At 41.2% G+C, this 21,738-nt stretch overlaps 1 protein-coding gene across 2 annotated transcripts in view; it reads left to right on the forward strand.

Annotated features, from left to right (window-relative positions):
• Nucleotides 1-6,217, forward strand: part of MAP3K20 (mitogen-activated protein kinase kinase kinase 20) — a 167,124-nt gene extending 160,907 nt beyond the window's left edge. Inside the window, exon 20 of one of the 2 annotated variants that reach the window (XM_081051492.1) lies at nt 2,997-6,217. In XM_081051492.1, coding sequence (XP_080907618.1) covers nt 2,997-3,697 — 701 coding nt within the window. In that variant the 3' untranslated portion in view covers nt 3,698-6,217. The remainder of the gene's footprint in view (nt 1-2,996) is intronic. The other variant, XM_081051493.1, reaches the window with a different exon arrangement.
• The last annotated feature ends 15,521 nt before the right edge of the window (nt 6,218-21,738 follow it).

Here is a 21,738-nt window from a genome sequence, read left to right on the forward strand (position 1 = left end):
TCACTTTTTACCGTGAGAAATATACCTGCCAAACAAACCAGAAATACGTGTTTCCTTATCAGTGCATTGTTTTCCCAATAAGAGTATGTACCTGAGAAGCCATATGGAAAACAAAATACCCCAATGTCTCATGTCACTGAATCATGAGAGCGTAGCTTACATGTCCTCCACTATAAGGACTGGCTTGCCAAGCAGACTAAATATTTTTAAATGTCCCCCAGCCAGAGGGCCCAGAATCCGGGCAGTATTCCAAACTCACCAACAAATTCTCTGACAGCATGCTGGACCTGCCTTCCTCTGTCAACACAGTTGATTTGGGCTCTTTTCTTTCATAATTAATCACAAGAAGATATTCTGACCACCATGGTTGGGCTTGAGTTTTTACCAGGGCTTCGCAGCCACAGACACATTTTCAGACATGTCTTACGGCATGTTGTCTCTACACATGATTAACCCATATGGTGCTAGGTGGTAATCCTCACCAGCTTGTCTCTCAGAAGGCACTCTGTCTCTCAGAAGGCACTCTGTTTCTAGGTTCTTTATTTGCTAATTCAACACCCTTGTGTCGCATGCCTACTCTCATGCCATTAAGGACTTCTTCCTATCATATTTTTCCCCTCCCAAATAATTAATAAGTCACATTTTACTTCTGTAGGGCTTTCATAGCCATGATCCTATTTGATCCGTACGGCACCTTTGATCCGTACAGCAACCCACCCTTGAAATCTGTAGGGGTCTTCTCTTTCCACCTCTGCTATATTTTTCTCTTTTACGTAAAGCTGGTGTTCTATATCCAAATCCACACGACACAAAATAGCTGCCACTGCTTCCAAGTTTTACAGAGTTCAAATCCCACCACTTTGAGATTCACCAAAGAGATACGTTATCAGTCCCAATTCCCTGGAGAAGACTTACAGGTGCAATTTTTTTGAAGCAGTCTCCTCTGGACCAATTAACTGTGTCAACAGTGGGAGGTGGTGGGGGGTATGGTGAGGACATGCTGTTCAAGATACTGTAACCCTGTCGATGGACACAGGATAGAGACAGTCCCAAAAGACGGCAATGGGCAGACATCAAATATGTGTCCCCTGCTTCTTATAAATCTAAATATTTTGGGAGAAAGTAAATTATTTATCTAAGCATGTATACAAGAATAGTCAGTACCCTTCAAACTCCCACTGGAATGGCTTTGGATAAACCTTTTCCTCTAATTATTAACTGCAGAGATGGTAGGGTAAAACAAGGGTTTGACTTACTCCAGTTTTAGCTAATTTGCCTCCCTTCCTTCCTCCTTGTATTTCTTTTTCCCTTTTGATGTGAAAGCTCAGAAGATATCCCCTGAATCAGTTACAATACGTTTTTCAGCTGCAAGTAACAAGAAATCCAACTTCCACTGGCTCCTTCCCAACGGACCAAAGTGTGGTCCCTGGACCAGCAGCCTCAGGATCAATGGGAATTTGTTAGAAATGCAAATTTTCAAGTCCACCCTGACCTGCCAATCAGAAACTAGGGGTAGGGGCCAGCAGTCTGCACTTTCATAAACCCTCCAGGTGATTGAGAGGCAGTCTAAAGTTCTTAAACCCTGGGTTTTCACAATAATAAAATGTATTATCTTCCATTAACAAGAAGTCCAAAGGTAGGCTGGGCTCCAGGAGCAGGAAGGTAAGCTGGCTCAAGCACAGTAAGGACGAGGAACAAACCTTTCCTTCTTTCCCCCCTGTCATCAGAAGACTTCAGCGCTTTCCCTGTTCTCACGGTTAGGAGTGAGAAAGCCTTGCCAAGAAACCCCCAGCAGACCACCCCACAGCTGGCCTTGGCCAGAACTGAGCATTCCTGAACATGACATCGCTTCGTCTGGCTTGGACTAATCAAAGTCTGTCACTAGAGCCAGAATGTGGTCAGCTTCCCCCAGGCTCCATGGAGGGGGCTGGACACCCAACATAGTCAGGGCTGTTAGGAGCTAAACTTCAGAGAAGTCAAGGTGAAGGAAAGGCATTGTGGTTAGACGAAGGCTGTGAAGAGTGTCTGGACACAAAAGGTCACCTGTGTGTGGACAAATCAATTTATTGCAGAGGTATGGGTCACCTGTACAGAGCAGTGAGGGAGGCTACTTGCTGGCAGACAGAAGTGAGCAGGCTCTGATCTCCAGAAGCTCCATCTGACAGGCGCAGCGAGGACCACCAGGGAACTCAAAAATGTGGGTGACATACTTCAGAGCCTGGGGAAGGCAGAAGCGCCTGGGTGTGAGGAACTTGCTCATTCACTGGAATATATTAAGCTTACTAAATGTTTCTTGTCAATTGACCATTTTCTTTTCTTTCTTTCTTTTTTTTAACCTTCTTCCTGCTTGCCATGAAGTTTCTTTCTTTTTTCATAAGAAAAAAAAAATTCTTAATCCTGAACCTCAGGAATCTCGCTCTCCTCTGGAGATCTGAATTTTCTTCCAGGCAATCCCTAGCTGTCTCGGTTGTTGGGACCCAATTTCTTTTTTCTGCATTTGGGGTTCTTGAAGATTTAAAAGTGCTAGCTGGCAAAAAGCCTTTTGTTTACTAAACGTCCCCCTGCCATCCAAACACACTTAAATAGCAATTTCTAGACGTGACAACGCAGCTAGATAAGCAGAAGGTGGGATTTAGATGCAGAAGGACCTAGAAGTATTAGCTGAGTAACCTGGGGCCAATTACTTGACCTCCAAACTTCAGTCTCTTTGTTGATGGAATATGATTATTAGTATTTACCTGTGAAGATTATTGGGAAGATTAAATGAGATAATGTCAAGCATATAGTATATTTCAGTAAGTATAAATGCCCTGACTTTAAAAAAAAAAAGTATTTATAATAATAAAGGAAATGCCCTTATACCTAGCCTAGAATTTCTATGAATGGTAAAGCTTAGAGCATACCAAACAGGCTTGAATTTCCCGGAGTCAGGCTTATGAATTAGGCATGCAGCTTTGCTGAGGCTTAAAAGACGCTCATTTCCATTTCTTCTGCAGGTGCTGAGTGCCAGTGGTTAGACACTCTGAGGATGCGACAGATTGCGTCCAACACTTCTTTACAGCGTTCCCAGAGCAATCCTATTCTGGGGTCACAGTTCTACCCATACTTCAACGACCAGGATTCCTATGCTGCTGCTGTGAGGCGGACGCAGGTGCCCATTAAGTACCAACAGATTACACCTATCAGCCAATCCAGAAGCTCCTCTCCTACCCAGTATGGACTGACCAAAAACTTCTCTTCTCTACATCTCAACTCCAGAGACAGTGGTTTTTCCAGTCTTACTACTGACAACTCGTCGGAGAGCGCTCGATACTCAGGTAGAAGTAGGAACAAGTATAATCGGGGCAGTGTATCCCTCGGTTCTTCTCCTCGAGGAAGGTACAGTGGAAAGAATCAGCATTCCACTCCTTCAAGAGAGAGATATTCTGGAAAATTCTACAGAATTAATCAGTCAGCACTCACGACACATCAGTCACCTGATTTCAAGCGAAGCCCAAATGACCGCCATGAACCCAGGACGATACCAGGGATGCCTTTGCACCCTGAGACTGACTCGGGAGCCAGTGAAGAGGAGAACAAAGTCAGCGAAGGGGGATGGACAAAAGTAAAATACCGGAAGAAGCCCCACAGGCCCTCTCCTGCCAAGACTAACCGAGAACGGGCCAGAGGGAACTACCGTGGAAGGAGAACCTTTTGATGAAGTGAATTAGATGAGTATTCCTAAGCAGTATTTTTTTAAGTAATGTAATGGATTTTAATAATATAATGTCTTCAGACAATTAAGGAAAAGACAACATTTCCATTTTTAGATTTAGGGAATATCCTCTAATTGAGACGACCGCCAGTCCAGGGCTAAAATTGTGGATGTTGGTTGACCAATGATAGTAACTAGACTTAATCATAACTATACATATTTTCCCCCTGATTTAACATTTTTACAGGAGGGGATGTACCATCGTATTACCCTAACCACTGCCAGTCTGCTTAGCAGGGCCTGTACTAGGGGGAAGTTAAGTGGGGCATTCGTCTTGGGTACAGAATTTAAGGGGGTAGCCAGAAGCTCATTAATCAAAATAAATGATACTCTAATGCAATATTTAAAGAAATGAAAATGAATGCAAAAAATAAATAAAAATCCTAGACAAAGACAGGATCAATATTACTGATTTTTCTTTTTGTGTAAAGCTCTGATAGAGCTTAGCAAGGCACTGTTAGCAAGCCTGTTTTGTTTAAAATTCTGATATTTTGTTCACCATGAATTTTTTGCATTCTTTTTTTTTTTTAAAATATTGCATTAAAATATCATGAATTTGGATTCCTGAGGTGTTTTTTTGTTCTGATGTCCCCTTAAATTTTGTGGCCAATGCAAGCACGTCACTAGCCTTACCTTAGTCTCAACACTGTTGGTTAGTATTTATTTTAGTAACACATTTGGGTTTTTATCATGGTCAGAGCTGAACTAATTTTTAGACAATAAAAAACGTTATTGAACTTCATATTGATTATGAGGCATATCTCATTCATTAAGACTTATCAGAAACCAAATTGCCTACAAGGTTTTGGAGACTGCTTTTGAGTATCATTTCGTACATGTTACCAAAGGAGGAGCACAGCAGGGAAAACAACCATCCATAAAGACATCTTGGGATGTCAGAAATCTAAAATCTGTAAAAAAACAGACACAGAGCAGGATAATAATATAATAATGTCACAAGCTAAAAGCCAGACAAATTTAAAATTACCAACATCCTTGTTCCAGCAAGACAGTAAATACTATCCTTGCAGCAAGAAAGCTGTAAGCAGCTGGGGGTAAAGAAGTAAATAGTGCGGGTGGGAGGAAAGTGCCTTCAGTTGAGGAAAGGCATTCTGGGATCCAACCTGTGAAATTCTTCAAGTTTTACAAATCCAAAAGTCGGGTGGCAACAAACATATTATATGTCAAATAAACAAATGTTACTTTCAATATATTCTGAAATTCTGTTCAACATTCAGTCACCCTGAATAGCAAGTGTCTTTTGCCCTGCATAGGATTCTCAGTGCTCCACAGAAATCCAAATGACACTGGTAATTCTGTGGGGTTGAGTCCTCTTTTAATAGAAACCAGTCATCAAGTACATGTGTATATTCCCAGAGTGGCTGCCCTGCTCTAATACAGTGCTTGGGCCTGGTAGGGAAAACTGTATGTTGGTAGCGTTGACTTCAAGGTTATAGGAAATGGCCTTCATTTACAAAGGAAGCTGTGATCTAAACGTTTATTCAACAGCTCAGTTTTGTAAGTCCTATTGTTTTCCATCTGCATTTAGAAGCAAAAGCAATGGGAAATGGTGAAATCAGATAGGGAGATACTCTTTTTCCATCATGGATAACTTCTCCATGATTTTAAGATCCACAGTGATTCTTTCTCACCAAGCTTGTATCAACCACAGTCTGTTTTCAATTATTTTTTTCCTCTTGTCCTTTGTTCGTGTTTAAGTTTTAAAGAAATGTGGACTAATACAAAGTATGCTATCTTACTGGCATGCTGCTTCCAAGTAAGCAACCAAATATTTTCTTTGATTAGAATTTTTGGATAAGTGGCTGAACACAGGGTCTTAACTGAGTCACTCTGAAAGGAACACAAAGTATGGCTTTAATTATTAGCAAAATGTGCATTCTGGAGAATTATTGAAGACTCTGCTTTTAAAAGTGCTATGTAAATAATTGCTTGTTTCATGCTGTTTTTCCCGACTTGCTTTCTTGGTCCATGGGTTAGAGAATCCAAGCTGGTAGTAAGATGACTTAATGGCCTCAACCCTATTTAGTGTAGTAACCAATCACAAAGAGGTTATTCCAACAGTCCACAAAACTGACCAGTTTTTAATGTCTCATGGAAAAATACTTGTTAGCATCAATGCTCCCAGTCAAAACCAAAATAAGATCATCTAGAGTCTGCTTCTTGGTTGTAAAAAAATAATAAGAGTTGGATATTCTTTCTTTTTTTTCCTGATGATTATTCATCAAAAGTTGCTTGCCGGGTTGAAAGGTGAATGTAAATCAAGAACAAAGCAACATTTAAAAAAAAAAAAAAAAAAAAAAGAACAAAGCAACAATTTTTAAAAAAATCAAAGCAACAATTAACTGGATTTCTTTTCCATCAAACGAAATCATTTGCCAGCAAGAGATATCAAACTTGCAGGAGGCTGAGGTTAATTACCCCTCCCCCAAAAAAGGATAGCTTAAGAAAAAAATATAGTAAGAACAAATAAAGAAGTATATCTTGTATTGGGTACCTCTAAATGTGGGGATTTGGTGGTCCCCAAGTATGCGTCTGATCAAGTCTGGAACTGCTGAGTCTATCACTTGCTACCTTAGAGACAGTCATTGTTCCAACATAGCCCAGACAAAGCAGGGTGTTTTGCTCTTTGCACAATGTCACTGGTTAGTTCTATAGAACTAACCTGAATAATCACCTGATCCCATATATGTAAAGGGGCACTGGAGATTATTTATCAAAGGTTACTTTAGAAATAAATATAAACTGGCTATTGTTTCCAACCAATTCATGAATTTAGTTCATAAAAATAATAAAAATTAAACTGCAATGTTTAAAACTATTCACGGTAAAGTTTACAACTGGAAAATCTGACCTGGGAAAATCAGGTTAAGAAACAAATGGCCAAAAAGGAAAACTCACAGTAACACAAAAGATAATTGGTAAAATTTGGTATGAACAGAAGAAAATTTGGATATAAAATCTTCACTGTAAATTTTAAATTAAGAAGAACTAATCTCATGGGAAGAAAATCAATATAATAAAAAAATTTAATGGGAAAATGGGAAACAATGTTATGTTGGGTAGAAAATCAGGAAATTAAATTGACATAATGACATTCACTCTGAAATTTTTTTGACAAAAGCATTTCTCAATAATTACATAATTCTTATCAAAATATTTTCTCCATAGATAAAGAGGGTCAAAACAGCAAGATCAGACTATCCAGTAATTCATGTTGGCCACAGCTCAAGGCATTCTGACTTAACTGCAACTGTTTCAGTTCAGAAGCACCAAATATTTTATAAGCCTTGTAAGTACCGTCTCTATAATTTACCATTTCACCTCAACACATTGGTACAGACAGGGCACGCTTCTGAAACGCTGACTCTCGGCAACTGCTCAGTCACGAGATGCCGTGATGGTGGTTGTGCACATTGTTTAGGGCACAGCATCATCGAAATTTCAAATTATTATTAAATACAGACACTGTATTCAAGAGGCTTATAAAATCTCTTGCCGTCATTGGATCTGAGAAGCGACAGTTAAGTCAGGATGCTTTGGGGAAGCCAGAGCGTGAGACCGGGACCCAGCCCTGTCTGCTATTGCGGGAACTGGGTTTATGAGATTGCGGAGACAGAAAACGTGCCAAATCCACAGTCAAAATTTTGAAGTCTTTCGTGTAGCAGGCACCACTCAATTGCCCTTTCCCTTTGAGTAATCAGCTGGCCAAATAATGCATGACCAATTAAGAGAGTTAAAAAATGAAGATGACTTATAACCTCATATTTCATTCAAAACTAAAATCAAGATGTACTCTCCATAACCAATGTTCCATTTTACTCGACTGTCCCAAAGAATTTCCTTCCCTACCTCCTCGATGAAGGTCCAGCTGACAGCCTTCTTGCATAGTTCCAGCCACTTTTTCCATTCTGTACTCCTCTTGGGGACCTTTTATCACACACACTGTTGCACCATTGCAGTCCCACTCTCCCGAAGGAGCTCTGTGAGAACAATGCAGTGATGCCCACAGAAAGGACAATAAGGGAAATAAGACTAACTCCTGAGTACTAATTGATGGAATGGCCACAACACAATACTTCCAAGTCCTGAAAAATATGTTTGTAAATCAGAAGGGAGGTATGAAGCAATCCAAAGAGAGCATGAGTCTTTCAGAGGCAGTGGGAGGAAGGTTACGGGTGGGCTTGGGGACAGCCAGAAGTGGTCAGCCTTGGAAGCCCAGAATAAAGTGATCCACGAAGGAAAAGTTAAGCTCTACTCTCCAGCCAAGTCTTTATGCAGGACACAGTCTGCCCAATCCACCGTGGAGGCCCGTAAGCAGAGCCCCTCCCAAACTGCCTGGAGAGCCTATCCAGTCGGAGAGACAGAAACCCTTTGTGGAGATGGTCATATGGTCCAGCTCCCGCTTACTTTACATGGCCATTCACCTCCCCACAGCAATCAAACACCACACTCCAGCCACACTGAATTAGCTGCCATGCTCTCTCTGTCTTCAAAACTTTCACTCCCTCCATCTAGCTTCCCCTGCATTGTCCGGCTAAGTCATCCTTCAGCTCTCTATTCAGACATCACTACCTCCAGGAAACTCTCCCTGAGTCCCATGGGACTCAGGCCCTTATGTGTCCACATATTGGCTACTCACTCATATGTATTCCCCCTTGTTATAATTGTCCCAAAATTTGCTCATCTGTATTTCTCACTAGACTATCAACCCTATCAATGCAGGGGCCATGCCTGTCTTGATCACCATTGTAACTCTAACTACATAAATAAATAACTGGTACTCAGTCTATTTGCTGAATGAATGTATTAATTGATTAATTTATTAATCAAGCTAACAAACCATGAAATCATCTAAATTGTTGTTCTAATCCATGCTCATTAAGTGACCTTAATAGGACTCTCTAATCTACTTTAGAGTTATATTTCTAGTGTTAAAATAATTGCCATTCTGATTTTATACATCAGTCTCTTGTGAGTTTTGCCAATGTAAGTTGGCCCATGAACACAACTCTGAGACACAGATTAAGTTTTGGGGCTCATCCCTGAGAGTTGATTGTGGGTATGCCAAGGCCCCCAAGGGAAAGGCCAGCTTGTTTTTCCCAAGAAACAGCCCCTTGCATCATAGGGAATATCTATCTATACCTAGTATAGCACTATAAATGCAGGCTCTCGATAAACATTCATCACAGGAATAAAAAAGAATACAAATACTATGTATATTCAAGAAATTCACACATAGACATTGTGTGAATTTTAGATATAGATATAGAATCTCACTATACATAGCTTTCCTTTCCAGATGCATAAAGTTCTGGTTTTTAATGAATATATTGGGGAGAAAAAGTAATTTACCTCTAATCTACCCGTCTAGGTTTTCAGCGGACACTCCACCCCCATAATAAAACACAGATTAACAGGAGAGGAACAACCAGTAGTTTGATAACATGTGTACCTCCTGAATACAATGGGAAAGAGCCAGGAAGGCTGAGTTTCCCCCAGAATGGCCCAAGCCATCACCTTAAATACCATCTCCAACTAAAGACAAAAGAAGATGATGGTGGGAGGGGGAGCCAATTCTGGGAGGTGCCCAGGGAAAGCACAATAAACAAGGGTAAGGCTGTTGCACAGATTTATAGCACTGCCTTCTCCCTTGATGCGAGTTCCTAGAGATGGGTCATCTGGCTGTTCCTGGTACAGAGAGGGAGACACCTTTACAGAGGGAGCTTTCCTTATAAATGTAAATGTCTCTTACACAAGAGTAACTTCTCACTTTCAGAGCTTCTCTTGGGTCTTCAATTTCTTAAAAGTAATCAGCCTAAAATAATCCTATGCCAAAGAGGCATATTTTGGGGTGGCAAATTCTGCCTCCCTTCACATACCAATTGTTCCTCTTCCTAATGCCCTCTCATCCTGTGTGACTGCTTCCTAAAGTACCTAAAGCTTGACTGCAAGTCGACCTGGCAGTTTTCCCTTCTTGTACCCGGAGCAGCAGGCACACTCCTGATGCCAGATGATGTCTGTCTGGCTGAGACTGGGGAAGACTTAGTGCTGGTGCAGGAACAATTCAAGATTTGTCAGCTGGTTGTGGACGATTATCAAGATGTCCAAACTGGCTCCTTTGCTATGGGTAAGCAATTTAATGTTGTGCCTAATTTTAATCTGCAGTGTACTGTGTGTCTGCATCTGCTGTGTTAAAGCATTCATTAGCATTTAAAGGGGGAGCTGATGGTATTGATCACTCTTATTAAAACCCAAAACAATCATGTGGCATTCTCTTCAACCACTGAAGTCATAGCCAAAGTTTATGTACTCAGAATACCCGCAGAAAGAGAAAATGCGATATTAAAGCAGGGATATCAAAGTGGCATCTGTTACAAGCGTTTATAGTTTGGCACCTCTTACCCTGGCCCCAGCTTCCCAGATTCTGAGCTTCTTGAAGACAGAAAACTTTTTTTTCCCCCTGAATTTCTACTAGGACCTGGCTCAGTGCCTGGCACGAAAACGTTCTCAATAAGTTTTTTGATGAGTGAATAAATAAGGAGTGAAGGTGAAACAACCAGTGCATGTTACACAAACACTGTAAGAACAACTACATTTCTCTCATACACACTGTAAGAGCTATGTATTGCTACTGTGTTTTCCTGAAAATAAGACCTAGCTGGACCATCAGCTCTAATGTGTCTTTTGGAGCAAAAATTAACGTAAGACCTGGTATTATTTCAATATCATATAAGACCGGGTCTATAATATGATATGATATAATATAATATAATATAATATAATATAATATAATATAATATAATATAATATAATATAATATAATATAATATAACAATACCAGGTCTTATATTAATTTTTACTCCAAAAGACACATTAGAGCTGATGGTCCAGCTCGGTTTTATTTCCGGGGAAACACGGTATATAACAAAATTTAGCAGCTTAACATAAGCATAAACATTTGTTAGCTCACACAGTTTCAGTAGTTCAGGAATTCAGGGATGGCTTAGCTGGCTGATCCTGGCTTGGGTTTTTGATGAAGCGCAGTGAGGTGTTCACTGAAGCTCCATTCATTGGAAGCCTTGACTGGCCCGGGAGGGTCTGCTTCCAAGACCGTTCTCTCACATGGTGCTGGTTGTTGGCAAGAGTCCACAGTTCCTCCTCATGCAGATCTTTCCACAGCTTAAGTATCCTCAGGACTTGATGGCTGGATTCCTCCGGAGTGATCCAAGAGGGTAAGGTGAAAGTCACACGTCTTTTAGGACCTCAGTTCAAAAGTCACACTCAGGGGCCGGCCCGGTGGCTCAGGCGGTTAGCGCTCTGTGCTCTTAACTCCGAAGGCTGCTGGGTCGATTCCCACAAGGGCCAGTGGGCTCTCAGCCACAAGGTTGCCAGTTCAATTCCTCAAGTCCCGCAAGGGATGGTGGGCTCCACCCCCAGCAACTAAGATTGAACATGGCACCTTGAGCTGAGCTGCCTCCCAGATGGCTCAGTTGGTTGGAGCTCGTCCTCTCAACCACAAGGTTGCCTGTTCGATTCCTGCAAGGGATGGTGGTCTGCGCCCTCTGCAACTAGTAACAGCAACTGGACCTGGAGCTGAGCTGCACCCTCCACAACTGACTGAAAGGACAACTTGACTTGGAAAAAAGTCCTGGAAGTACACACTGTTCCCCAATAAAGTCCTGTTCCCCTTCCCCAATAAAATCTTTAAAAAAAAAAAGTCACACTTGTTTCTGTAATAGCCTACATTACTGTCTAAACGTGTCAGCCTCTTCAATATGGGAGGGGACTATGCAAGGGTGTGAATACCAGGAGGCAAGAATCACTAAGGTGGGGCGGTCCTCTTGGAGGCTGGCTGCCACAGACACCATTAATATCTCTGTACTCCACAACTGTAATTTGAGGTCTTCCCTGAGCTTTGCATTTTCTGCTTGTTTTACATTTTCCCACCACCTAAATTTTGAACTTGAGCATACTTCCATTGCTTGTTTGAGCCAGAAGGCATCTTAAGACCATCTCCTGAAGTGGTCAGCCACATTGAACAGCCAAAGAAACCAATCTGTAGGGGTGAAATACCTGCCCAGTCACTCAGCCAGTTACTCAGGCAGAGGCAGAGCTCAAGGCCACTCAGGCTGGGCTCTTCCCTACATTGTTCTCATGGAAGCCTATCCTTTGTGAAATGTTTAATCACATGTGCAATCAGTGTTCGTGAGGTCCGGCAGCTGTAAGTTAATACTTATTTTATTTTGGTACAATTGAGCCTTCTTGGATTTCCATGGAGACTGGGAGAGTCTTTGTGGGTTAGTTGGTGTGACAAAATGCTTCTAAAAACATAACATTAGGGCAATAATGTTTCCTGTTTCTTTCATCAGACCTGTGTTGGTTTCTCTGGATTTTGTGGTGCTTTAGAAAGAATATTTTTACAGAACAAGTATTTCTAACAAAGTTGTCTGTAAAGTACATTTTAATGCTCAATTCAGGCAAACATTTGCTGAGCTCCTACCGTGTGTTAGGCACTGGCCCTTCCTTCCCTCTGATTTCCATTGTTAATTCAGAAACAAGTCTCAGAGGGAGAGGGAATTATTTCCCTGAAGACTAAATTAGAAACTTGGAAAGAAAGAAGTGGAAACATAAAATGGAAAAAGAAAAATCATTTATTTTGTGGGACAGAAATAATTCTTCCCGTCTCCTTTGCCAGTTCTTTGGTCCTTCTGCATACCACCCCACTCCCTTCCTTTCCCCTGACTGTATGCATTTCATTCTTGCCTGTGGCTTTGAACTTGAAGTTCTCAGGACTTAGCTTACCCAATTATTCTTTGTCTTTCTCTAAAAAATGTCTAAAAAGCACTAGTTCCTGCATTTAATGTAACACACTCATAACCTTTCCTTAAATTTGAACCATTCTAGCAAATCCCGGTCTTAATGTATCAAAGAATCAAAACGAGTTTACTAAAAATGAGAGACCCAATGCTAGATGGTCAATTTTCAGAAATCCAATACTTCTCATCAACACAGATGAAGTTCCAAGGAGACTCAAAAGGAAAATTATGACGCTTGTTTGATTGAAGCTTCACTGTAAGAAACAGTCCCATGGCAGCTAGTTCAAACACAGTTAAATTTATTGTAATGTAATGTAAACCATATCATGGAAGAAAGAATTACGGTTAGAGTTAGGATTTATTCAGTGATCACTATGTGCCAAGCCCGGTTCTGAACCCTTCCCTCAATCTTCACAATCACCCTTATGAGGTAGGTCCTATTATTATCTCCATTTTACAGTTAAGGAAACGGAGGCATGGACAGCTTGGCTCTTTGCTGAAGGTACTTGGAGAAGTGGCACCAGGGCTGAGTAGACCCTCCGTAGGACTGAAGCAGGAGGGCTGCTCAGACCTCACAGTGGGTCCAGAGGCCTCGCAGGGTCGCTGGATTGCCCTCATGCTCTGCCATTAACGTGACGTAGCCATCTCCACATGGACGCTGCTTTCCATACCATGACGTCTGATGTTTGCTGCTCTCCCATATGTTAACTTCCATCCACAGGGTTTCCCCTGTGGGGAAACTGGTTCTGAGGCTGCCTCATGAACCAGCAGGAGCTCCTACCTTTCACCAGCAAATTCCTTCCATGTTTCTTGTTTCAAAGTCCCAAAAGAGAGAGAATTTGCTTGGCCCAGCTCATTTTTGAGACAAACCAGAGAAGTCACAGGTTGCTCAGCAGACCGTAGGTTGGGTAGGTGCCTTCCCTGGTCCTGTGGCCGATGAAGAGAGAAGTGTGAGGATGGCAGATGTAGAAAGCATGGCCTTCGAGGCTGCACAGGCTTGCAGCTGCAATCCTTTCTCTCACAATAGGGTATAGGCATAATTGTCCAGCACATTTTTATCCTCTAATATCTAATCTACACTATTTGCTAGAAGGGCATAATGGAACAAATTTGATGAATTTAATAAGTATTTTTATGTAGCATTTATAAGAATTGTACCCCAAAAATTATGCAGATAAAAATGTCTGCTTTTTTGAAAAGATTGGATTGTGAGCAGGAAACTTACTCTTCCTGTGTTTCTCCTTTACTATCACACTCATAACAATTCTGACATCAGATGTGTGGGTCTTTTTGTTTCCCCACACCAAGCAATTCTGTGACACCAGTTTGGTGTCCTACAATGTAACTGAATTCTGACACTCTCCACCTGGAAATAGCTCCGTCCCGTAAGACTATTCCCCACCCACCCACCTACACACACACACACACACACACACACACACACACACACACACGCCAATTGCAAGGTCAGGTTGTCCCTGCGCTGACCGATCAGCTATAAATCAGAGGTTACCATGACCCCTCCTCAGGTTCAGTTAATTTGCTAGGGCGGTTCATAGAACTCAGGAAACAGTTTGCTTACTGTTTACCAGTTTGTTATAAAATGATGTGACAAAGAATACAGGTGAACATCCAAATGGAAGAGATGCACAGGGCAAGGTATGTGCAGAGCATCCTCGCCCTCTCCGGGCACAGCACGCTCCCAGCGCCTCCCTGTGTGCTCCAACCCACAACCGCGAACCCCATACTACTGGGGTTTTATGGAGGCTTCATCACATAGACATGATCGATTATTAACCATGATCGATTATTTCCAGCCCCTCTCTCCTCTCTGGAGAACGGGGGTTGAGGCGGAAAATCCCAAGCTTCTAATCATGGCTTGGTCTTTCTTATGACCAGTCCTCATCCAGGACCCCACCAAGAGTCACCTCATTAGAACAAGAGATTCTTATCATCCAGGAAATGCAAAGGGATTTAGGAGCTTGGTCTCAGGAACCAAAAACCAATCAGAACAACAGATTCTTCTAGGTGCTCTTATCACTTAGGAAACTACAAGGGTTTTAGGAGCTCTGCCAGAAACCAGGGCAAAGACCAATCTATGTATTTTCTATTATCTCACAAATTGGATAACTTTATATACCAAACCATAATCAATTTAAACTAATATTTAATTGAGCACCTACTAGGAGTAACATCAAGGGCAAACTTCTTAAGGGTAGAATTAGAGTTTGTAGAATTTGAGAGCTAGGAAGGACTTAGGGATCACTTATTGTTCTGAAGCATTCCTCAAACGGGGGTCAAATGTATACTAAAGGTCACATATTCTTTAAGAAAATGTTTTTTTAAGTTTTGTTCTTGTTTCCAATAATAATCTAAAAAATATTTAAATATATGTATACATACATATTATTTTATTAGTTTCAGATATACAAAGCAACATAATAGTTAGACATTTAAACCCCTCATAAAGTGATAACCCACCCCCCGGGCTACTCCCCTTCTGACATCTTATATAGCTGTTACAATACCATCGACTATCTTCCCTATGTTGTGCTCCACATCCCATGACCATATATACCTATATATTTAGTTATAGTTGACATTCGATATTATTCTACTTCAGCTCTTCAATTGTACAGCGCATTGGTCAGGCCTCCACACAGTCTATGATGTAATCCCCCCAATAAGTCCAGGGCCCATCTGGCACCTTACATGATCTTTACAACATTGTTGATTATATTCCCCATACTATATTAACTACTAATTTGTATTTCTTAATGCCTTCACCTTTTCACCCTGACCCCAACCCCATTCCCATCTATCACCCTGATAGATCTAGTACCCATCTGGCACCATACCTAGTTATTACAATACTACTGACTATGTTCCTTATGCATTCCCCTGACTACTGTATAACAACCAATTTGTACTTTTTAATCCCTTTCCCTTTCACCCATCCTTAACCCCCCTCCTATCTTAAAGAATTTCCTCTAAGATTCCTTGTAAACTGGTTTGGTGGTGATGAACTCCTTCAGCTTTTTCTTGTCTGGGAAGCTCCTTATCTGTCCTTCAATTCTAAATGGGACTTGCTGGGTAGAGCAATCTTGGTTGTATGCCGTTGCTTTTCATCACTTGGAATATTTCCTGCCACTCCCTTCTTGCCTGCAAAGTTTCTGTTGAGAAATCAGCTTTCAGTCATATGGGGGCTCCCTTGTAGTTAATTAACTGCTTTTCTCCTCCTGCTTTTAAGATTTTCTCTTTGTATTTAACCTTTGGCATTTTAACTATGATGTGTTGCGGTGTTTGCCTTTTTGGATTAATCTTGTTTGGGACTCTATGTGCTTCCTGGGCTTGAATGTCTATTTCCTTCACCAGGGTAGGGAAGTTTTCTGTTATTATTTCTTCAAATAGGTTTTCAATTCCTTGCTTTCTCTCTTCTCTTTCTGGTACCCCTATAATGAGAATGTTGGTATGCTTAATATAGTCCCAGAGGCCCCTTAAACTCTCCTCAATTTTTTGGATTCTTTTTTCTTTTTGCTCAGTGTTTTCTACTACCTTTCTTTTTTCTTTTTTATTTGGTGTTTTATTTGGTGTTTTCTACTACCTTATCTTCATTGCGGATTGGATCCTCTGCTTCATCTAATCTACTGTTGATTCCTGTAATTCTTCTTCATTTCCGTTATTGCATCCTTTATTTCTGACTCATTCTTTTTTATGGTTTTCATCTCCATTTTAATGTTTCCTGTCTCTCTGTTGAAGTTCTCCCTGAGATCATTGAGCATTCTTATAACCAGTGTTTGGAATTCTGCATCTGCTAGATTGCTTGTCTCCGTTTTGCTTAATTCTTTTTCTGGAACTTTGTTCTGTTCTTTTATTTAGGACATGTTTCTTTGTCTCCCCATTTTGGCTAACTCCCTGTGTTTGTTTCTATTAGGTAGGGCTGCTATGTCTTCCGGACTTAGTAGAATGGCCTTATGTAGTAGGTGTGCTGTGGGGTTCAGTGACAGTCTTTCTGGTCACCTGAGCCATGCACTCCAGGTGTGTCCCTTTTGTGGGTTGTGTGTGCCCTCCTCTTGTAGTTGCACCTTGGTTGATAATTGCATATCAATGTGAGGGACTGACCCTTGCGCCCACGGGTTGTGAGGACTGGCTGTGACTACAGTGGAGTTGTGGTGCAGGGGCTGACCCTACAGAGCAGGAAGTGCCTCAGCAGGACTCTGGTGCCTGCCCAAACCATCCCTTGGATGTGTCGTACTTAGAGGCAGCTGGATGATGCTCCAGCTCATTTTGATGTTGGCCACTGGGGGCACCAGACACAGGACCACCTTGGAGGATATCCACTGCAGGTCAAGTTCAGCCACAGCCCGTCCCCTCCTCTTTCCCACCCCCTACCCCCCGCCCCAGTGGGAGCCAGAAAGAAATCCACAGATGGCTGCCACCCCTGCTATGCTTGGAAGCACCTTTGAGAGGCCAAGTCAAGAACCAAGGCCAGCTGCTGCTAGTGCCAGCTAGGGCTGCTCAGCCAGAAGCACAGGACACACTCCAGCCAGATGCTGCTTGTCTGGGTTCCACGAACCTTTGAGAGTCTAGGAAAGTCTGCAGCTTGAGCCAAGGCAGGTGATCTGTACATAAAAGCCACTGAAAGCAGCCTGGGTGTGCTCGAAAGTTGGGCGGGGCCAGGTCTCAAATCGCCAGGGTGGGGCAAATGAAAGGTGGAGACTCAGAAATGGCGGCCACCTGTGTTCGCATGCTGGGAAGTGGGTGGGCTCAACAAAGAAACAATGGCCTCCACCAGCTTTCCTATCCAGGAGAAGGCTGCTTCTCCAGCCCCCATCCCAAGCCAGACAACTCAATTCCCCACCATTTGTCCCTGTCGCCTTTCTAGCTGCTGCCCCAGCGCTGGAGCTCAGTGTAAGTGATTCCACTGGTGGGTAAGTCTTCGCGGGGAGCGCCTGTGAGTGCAGCTGCATTCAGTCTCACTCAGTCACAATCTCCACTGGTTTTCACAACCAAAAATTATGGGGACTTCTCTCCTTGGCACTGGAGCCCTGTAGTGGGGCTTGGATCTCCTGTCCTTCTAGGGAATGGGAAGAGACCCCCACAGCCAAACTACCCGTCTCAATCTTTAACGGTCACACGCGGGTGTGGGACCAGCCTGTTCTGCATCTCTGCCCCTCCTACCAGACTGGAGGTGACTTCTTCTGCAAGTCGTTAGTTGAAAGGCTTCAGTTCAGCTTGATTTTAGGCAATTCTCAATAATGGTTGTTTTGTAGATTAGTAATTTTGGTGTGGTTGTAAGAGAAGGTAAACACAGCGTTTACCTACTGTGCCATCTTTATTGTTCTAATTATTAAAGTATATTTTGGATAATCTGTATGGGCACCTCAAATTTACTGCCATGCAACTTCAGTGTGTGAGTCTGTGTTTGGTGATGCTAAATAGCATCAACATGAATTTTGATGGGCTAATAATAAAGGAGGAAAACTTAATGATATTATTGTGGAGGCTCAGAACAAGTGTCCCCAGAATGTGCCACCCCTGGCATGTGGATTATTTTGAACTAAAGACAATTGAGGCCCAAACAGCTCAGGAAGACCTTTTTACCTCCCCCTTAACTACCTAAAAGAATTCAGATAGAGGGGCTCTTCCAGGAAGAAGAGTTATCACCAGAGATAACGACAAAGAATATGGGACAATTGTGGTGGGGGGAACCTGCCAGGGCTTGCAGACCTAAGTCCCCTCTGTGTCCCATTGTCCCTGAGTGGCCCAGCAAACATGTTTACCAAACACATGTTTTTCTGTCTTGAATGTCTTCCTCCCCTTTGAAGTCCCAGACTCCTACCCCCTTTCCTTAGTTCAGAACTGCCTGACTTCCTGTTCTTATAGAGCCTTTCTTTGTCTTTCTGTCTGACTCCCTCACTTAGCATAATGTTCTCAAGTTCCATCCATGTTGCAAATGGCAGGATTGCCTTCTTTCTCATGGCTGAATATTATTCCATTTTATTTTTATATTACATCTTCCTGTCCATTCATCCAGGCACTTAGGCTGTTTCCATATCTTGGCTATTGGGAATAATGCTGTAACAAAGATGGGCATGCATATACTTCTTCAATATCCGGTTTTCATTTCCTCTTGTGATATACCCAGAAGGGGAATTGGTGGATCGTATGGTAGATCTATTTTAATTTTTTGAGGAACCTCATTATTGTTTTCTAAAGTTTTCTGACTTTTCCCACCTTTCTTCTCCCATTGTCAGTTACAATAATTGTAACTACACTTTAGCTGTAGCTTGTTATATGCCCAGTACTTTATAGATATTATCTTGTTTAATAATGTTTAATTTGATTCCTCAAATCATGAATTGTCTTCAGTTTTGTTTTGTTTACCATTTTGTTTCCCACGTCTTTGTCTTGTTGAAGAAGGTTCTTTAGCTAGGCAGCATTTCAAGATGAATGGCTGCTGAGAGTTCCTGAAGGGTTACACTTTCAGCCTGAATCAGGCTATTGTCTATTACTAGAATCATGAATTAATGATACTTGTCCAGTCATTATCTTGAGAGCTTTTTGTTGGCCTTAAAGAGAGATAATTCATTTTGCTTGGGCTATGACTGTGGTGATTTGGTCCTCAACAAAAGACAGTTTACATGCTAGTAGAGACCTTTGTATTTTTGAGTGTTCTGCTGTGAGCTGCTTTCCTTAGCCAAGTTCCCTGAAAGAAAACACCCTTCCTCTTCTCTCAATCCATCATTTTTACATAGACAGGTTTCACAAACACAGACAGGAAAAGTATCAAATGTAACAATGCTCTTCCTTTATGCAGGGCTTAACAGCCAGGCCACAAACGTTGGGCCCCATAGCCTGGTGACACCACTGTGTTGAATACCCTTATCTCTGTTTTACAGAGGTGAAAAAGATTTCCCTGGTGGTATTAGAAAAATCTAGAGGGCTGTCCAAATTGGAATGCAGAAGAACTTAAGTTTAGTCCTTAATTCAGATCATTGTGGCCCCATTCACAATACTGTCATTACAAGACTGATGCTAATCATAGCTACAGAAAAAAAGAATGAACATTGTAGGGAGGAAAACGTTTTCCTGAACCCTGTGAGGGTCTCTGGCTGGGTCTGAAATACGGACACAGACAGATTAACAGGAGAAACGTATGCAATTTATAATAATGTAAAAATTTTCCTCTTTAATTTTATGCATATCTTTAAAAAGAATATCTCAGAAGATAGCTATTCCCCCATTCCCTTTGCCTATCACTCTATTATATGGTATGGGTATATCAAATTTTCTTAACGAGTTATTTACTAAATAAAGTCTAGGCATATCTAAAAGATATATTTGTTCAGCAGCTCCCTAGCATACATGTTATATCAAGATTGAAAAGAGTCACACGGATTCTAGATTAAAAACAAATGATTAAGAACACAAAAACATAAAAATAAAGCAGTGGTTATCAACACACACTCTCTCTTTTTCAAATCTTCATTCCTGAGCTTGCTGATTGCAGCATTTGAAAAGCAAAACATTACCACTAACAAGCAAGGCAAGGAAAACAAATCCCATCACAACAGCCCTTCTAGGGTTCGACCTTTAACATTGGGCAAGTCTGTAAATGTGCCAAAGTCAAGCTCAGTTGAGAGAAAGGAGCAGCCCACTTAGCTCAGCTAGTTGTTGTATCCACCACTGAAAGTAGTGGTTTGTTTACCAAACTAAACAGAACTGAGAAGACTAAAACCAAACAAAAGAAAGGAGTCTGATTTTTTTAAAAAGGTCATTCTGAGGATGTTTATTCTTCTAACTGAAGAGTAACCGAATGTACCACCCCCCAAATATGCATCTTTGGGATAAGGATTATTTTGAACTAATTCTTTTTAAGAAACTGCATACGCAGGAGAAGCTCTGAAAACAGAATAAAAATTATTGTTTGTAAGGGAACTCTACATTTATAAGGAAAACTTGCATAAGAAACGGCCATGTGCCAGGAAGAGAGCTATTCCCAGATGACTTTTTCACCTGAGCAATTTAGCAACCTTTGCTTACCAAACATTCCTCTTCTCACCTCCCCCAGAATTGCTTCCGCCTGTGAAGTCCCCGCTCCTTTCCCTATTCTTAGCTCAGGATGGTATACATATGTCTCAATCTTCTGGCCACCTTTCTGAGTCTCATTTCTTTGTTGGGTACAAGGTAAGTAATTAAAATTGTTTTATTTTTCTCGTTTAATCTGTATTTTATTATGGGGAGGAGCGTCTCAGCTAAGAACTCAGAACGGTAGAGGAAAAATTATTTTTCCTCCCTTACATCATTGTTAAGCAAAATTCTTCTTTCACTAATATTACTACAAAATAAGAGTGAAGTAAGTACCTTTAAAATATAAAAGGTAGAAAAGTACTCCGTTTACACCTGCCTCCTGCCATAGGCTCAATAAGTTATACATTTTCTCATTGTTTTTATTAGTATTTTATTAGATTCTAAAACTCAAATTAATATGGCCAGGCCTGAGGTAGATGGTGTAAAGCTCTACTCTGCTATCATCCAGGTAAGCACTTACACAATTGTTTCTGTCGTTTTTGTTAATCTTTTTTGTTTAAATCATTCTCCCTAGTCCTTTTCTTTTTTGTTTTGTTTTTATGCTGTTTTACAGATACTGTGTTACTAGTGGATCAATTTTTAAATTTCTTAAAATTTTATCAACTAGTCAGCTTCCCCTCCCAAAATAAATACACCTGTTGTCTCCAGGCCCAGGCTATCTTATAGGGGTTTTTGTATATCAGGGATTTGGTTGTATAACTTTGTATTTTCCTAAACGCTAAATACCATGGTGGCATGGTAAATTGGATAAAATTGTGTCAATTTTTAATGGATCCCCAAAATTCCAATCTGATATTACATAAAAAATTCCACTTTAAATAAACAAAACACTAAGAAAGAGAGAGAGAGAGAGAACAGAAGAACAGTCTGGAAAGATACAATAAAATATTAACTTTGTTTATTTCTGGGTGGTGGGATACCAAGTGCTTTGTATTTTTTCCTTGTTTTGCTTATTTGCTTAATACCTCAGAAATGAAGGTGAGTTATTTGTATCTTTTTCAGTTAGTTGAAAATGTACTTACATAAATATTATAATCCAGTAGCTTTAGATAA

Source organism: Rhinolophus hipposideros, assembly GCF_964194185.1.
Source record: "Rhinolophus hipposideros genome assembly, chromosome: 6".
In the NCBI taxonomy this organism is placed as follows: Eukaryota; Metazoa; Chordata; class Mammalia; order Chiroptera; family Rhinolophidae; genus Rhinolophus; species Rhinolophus hipposideros.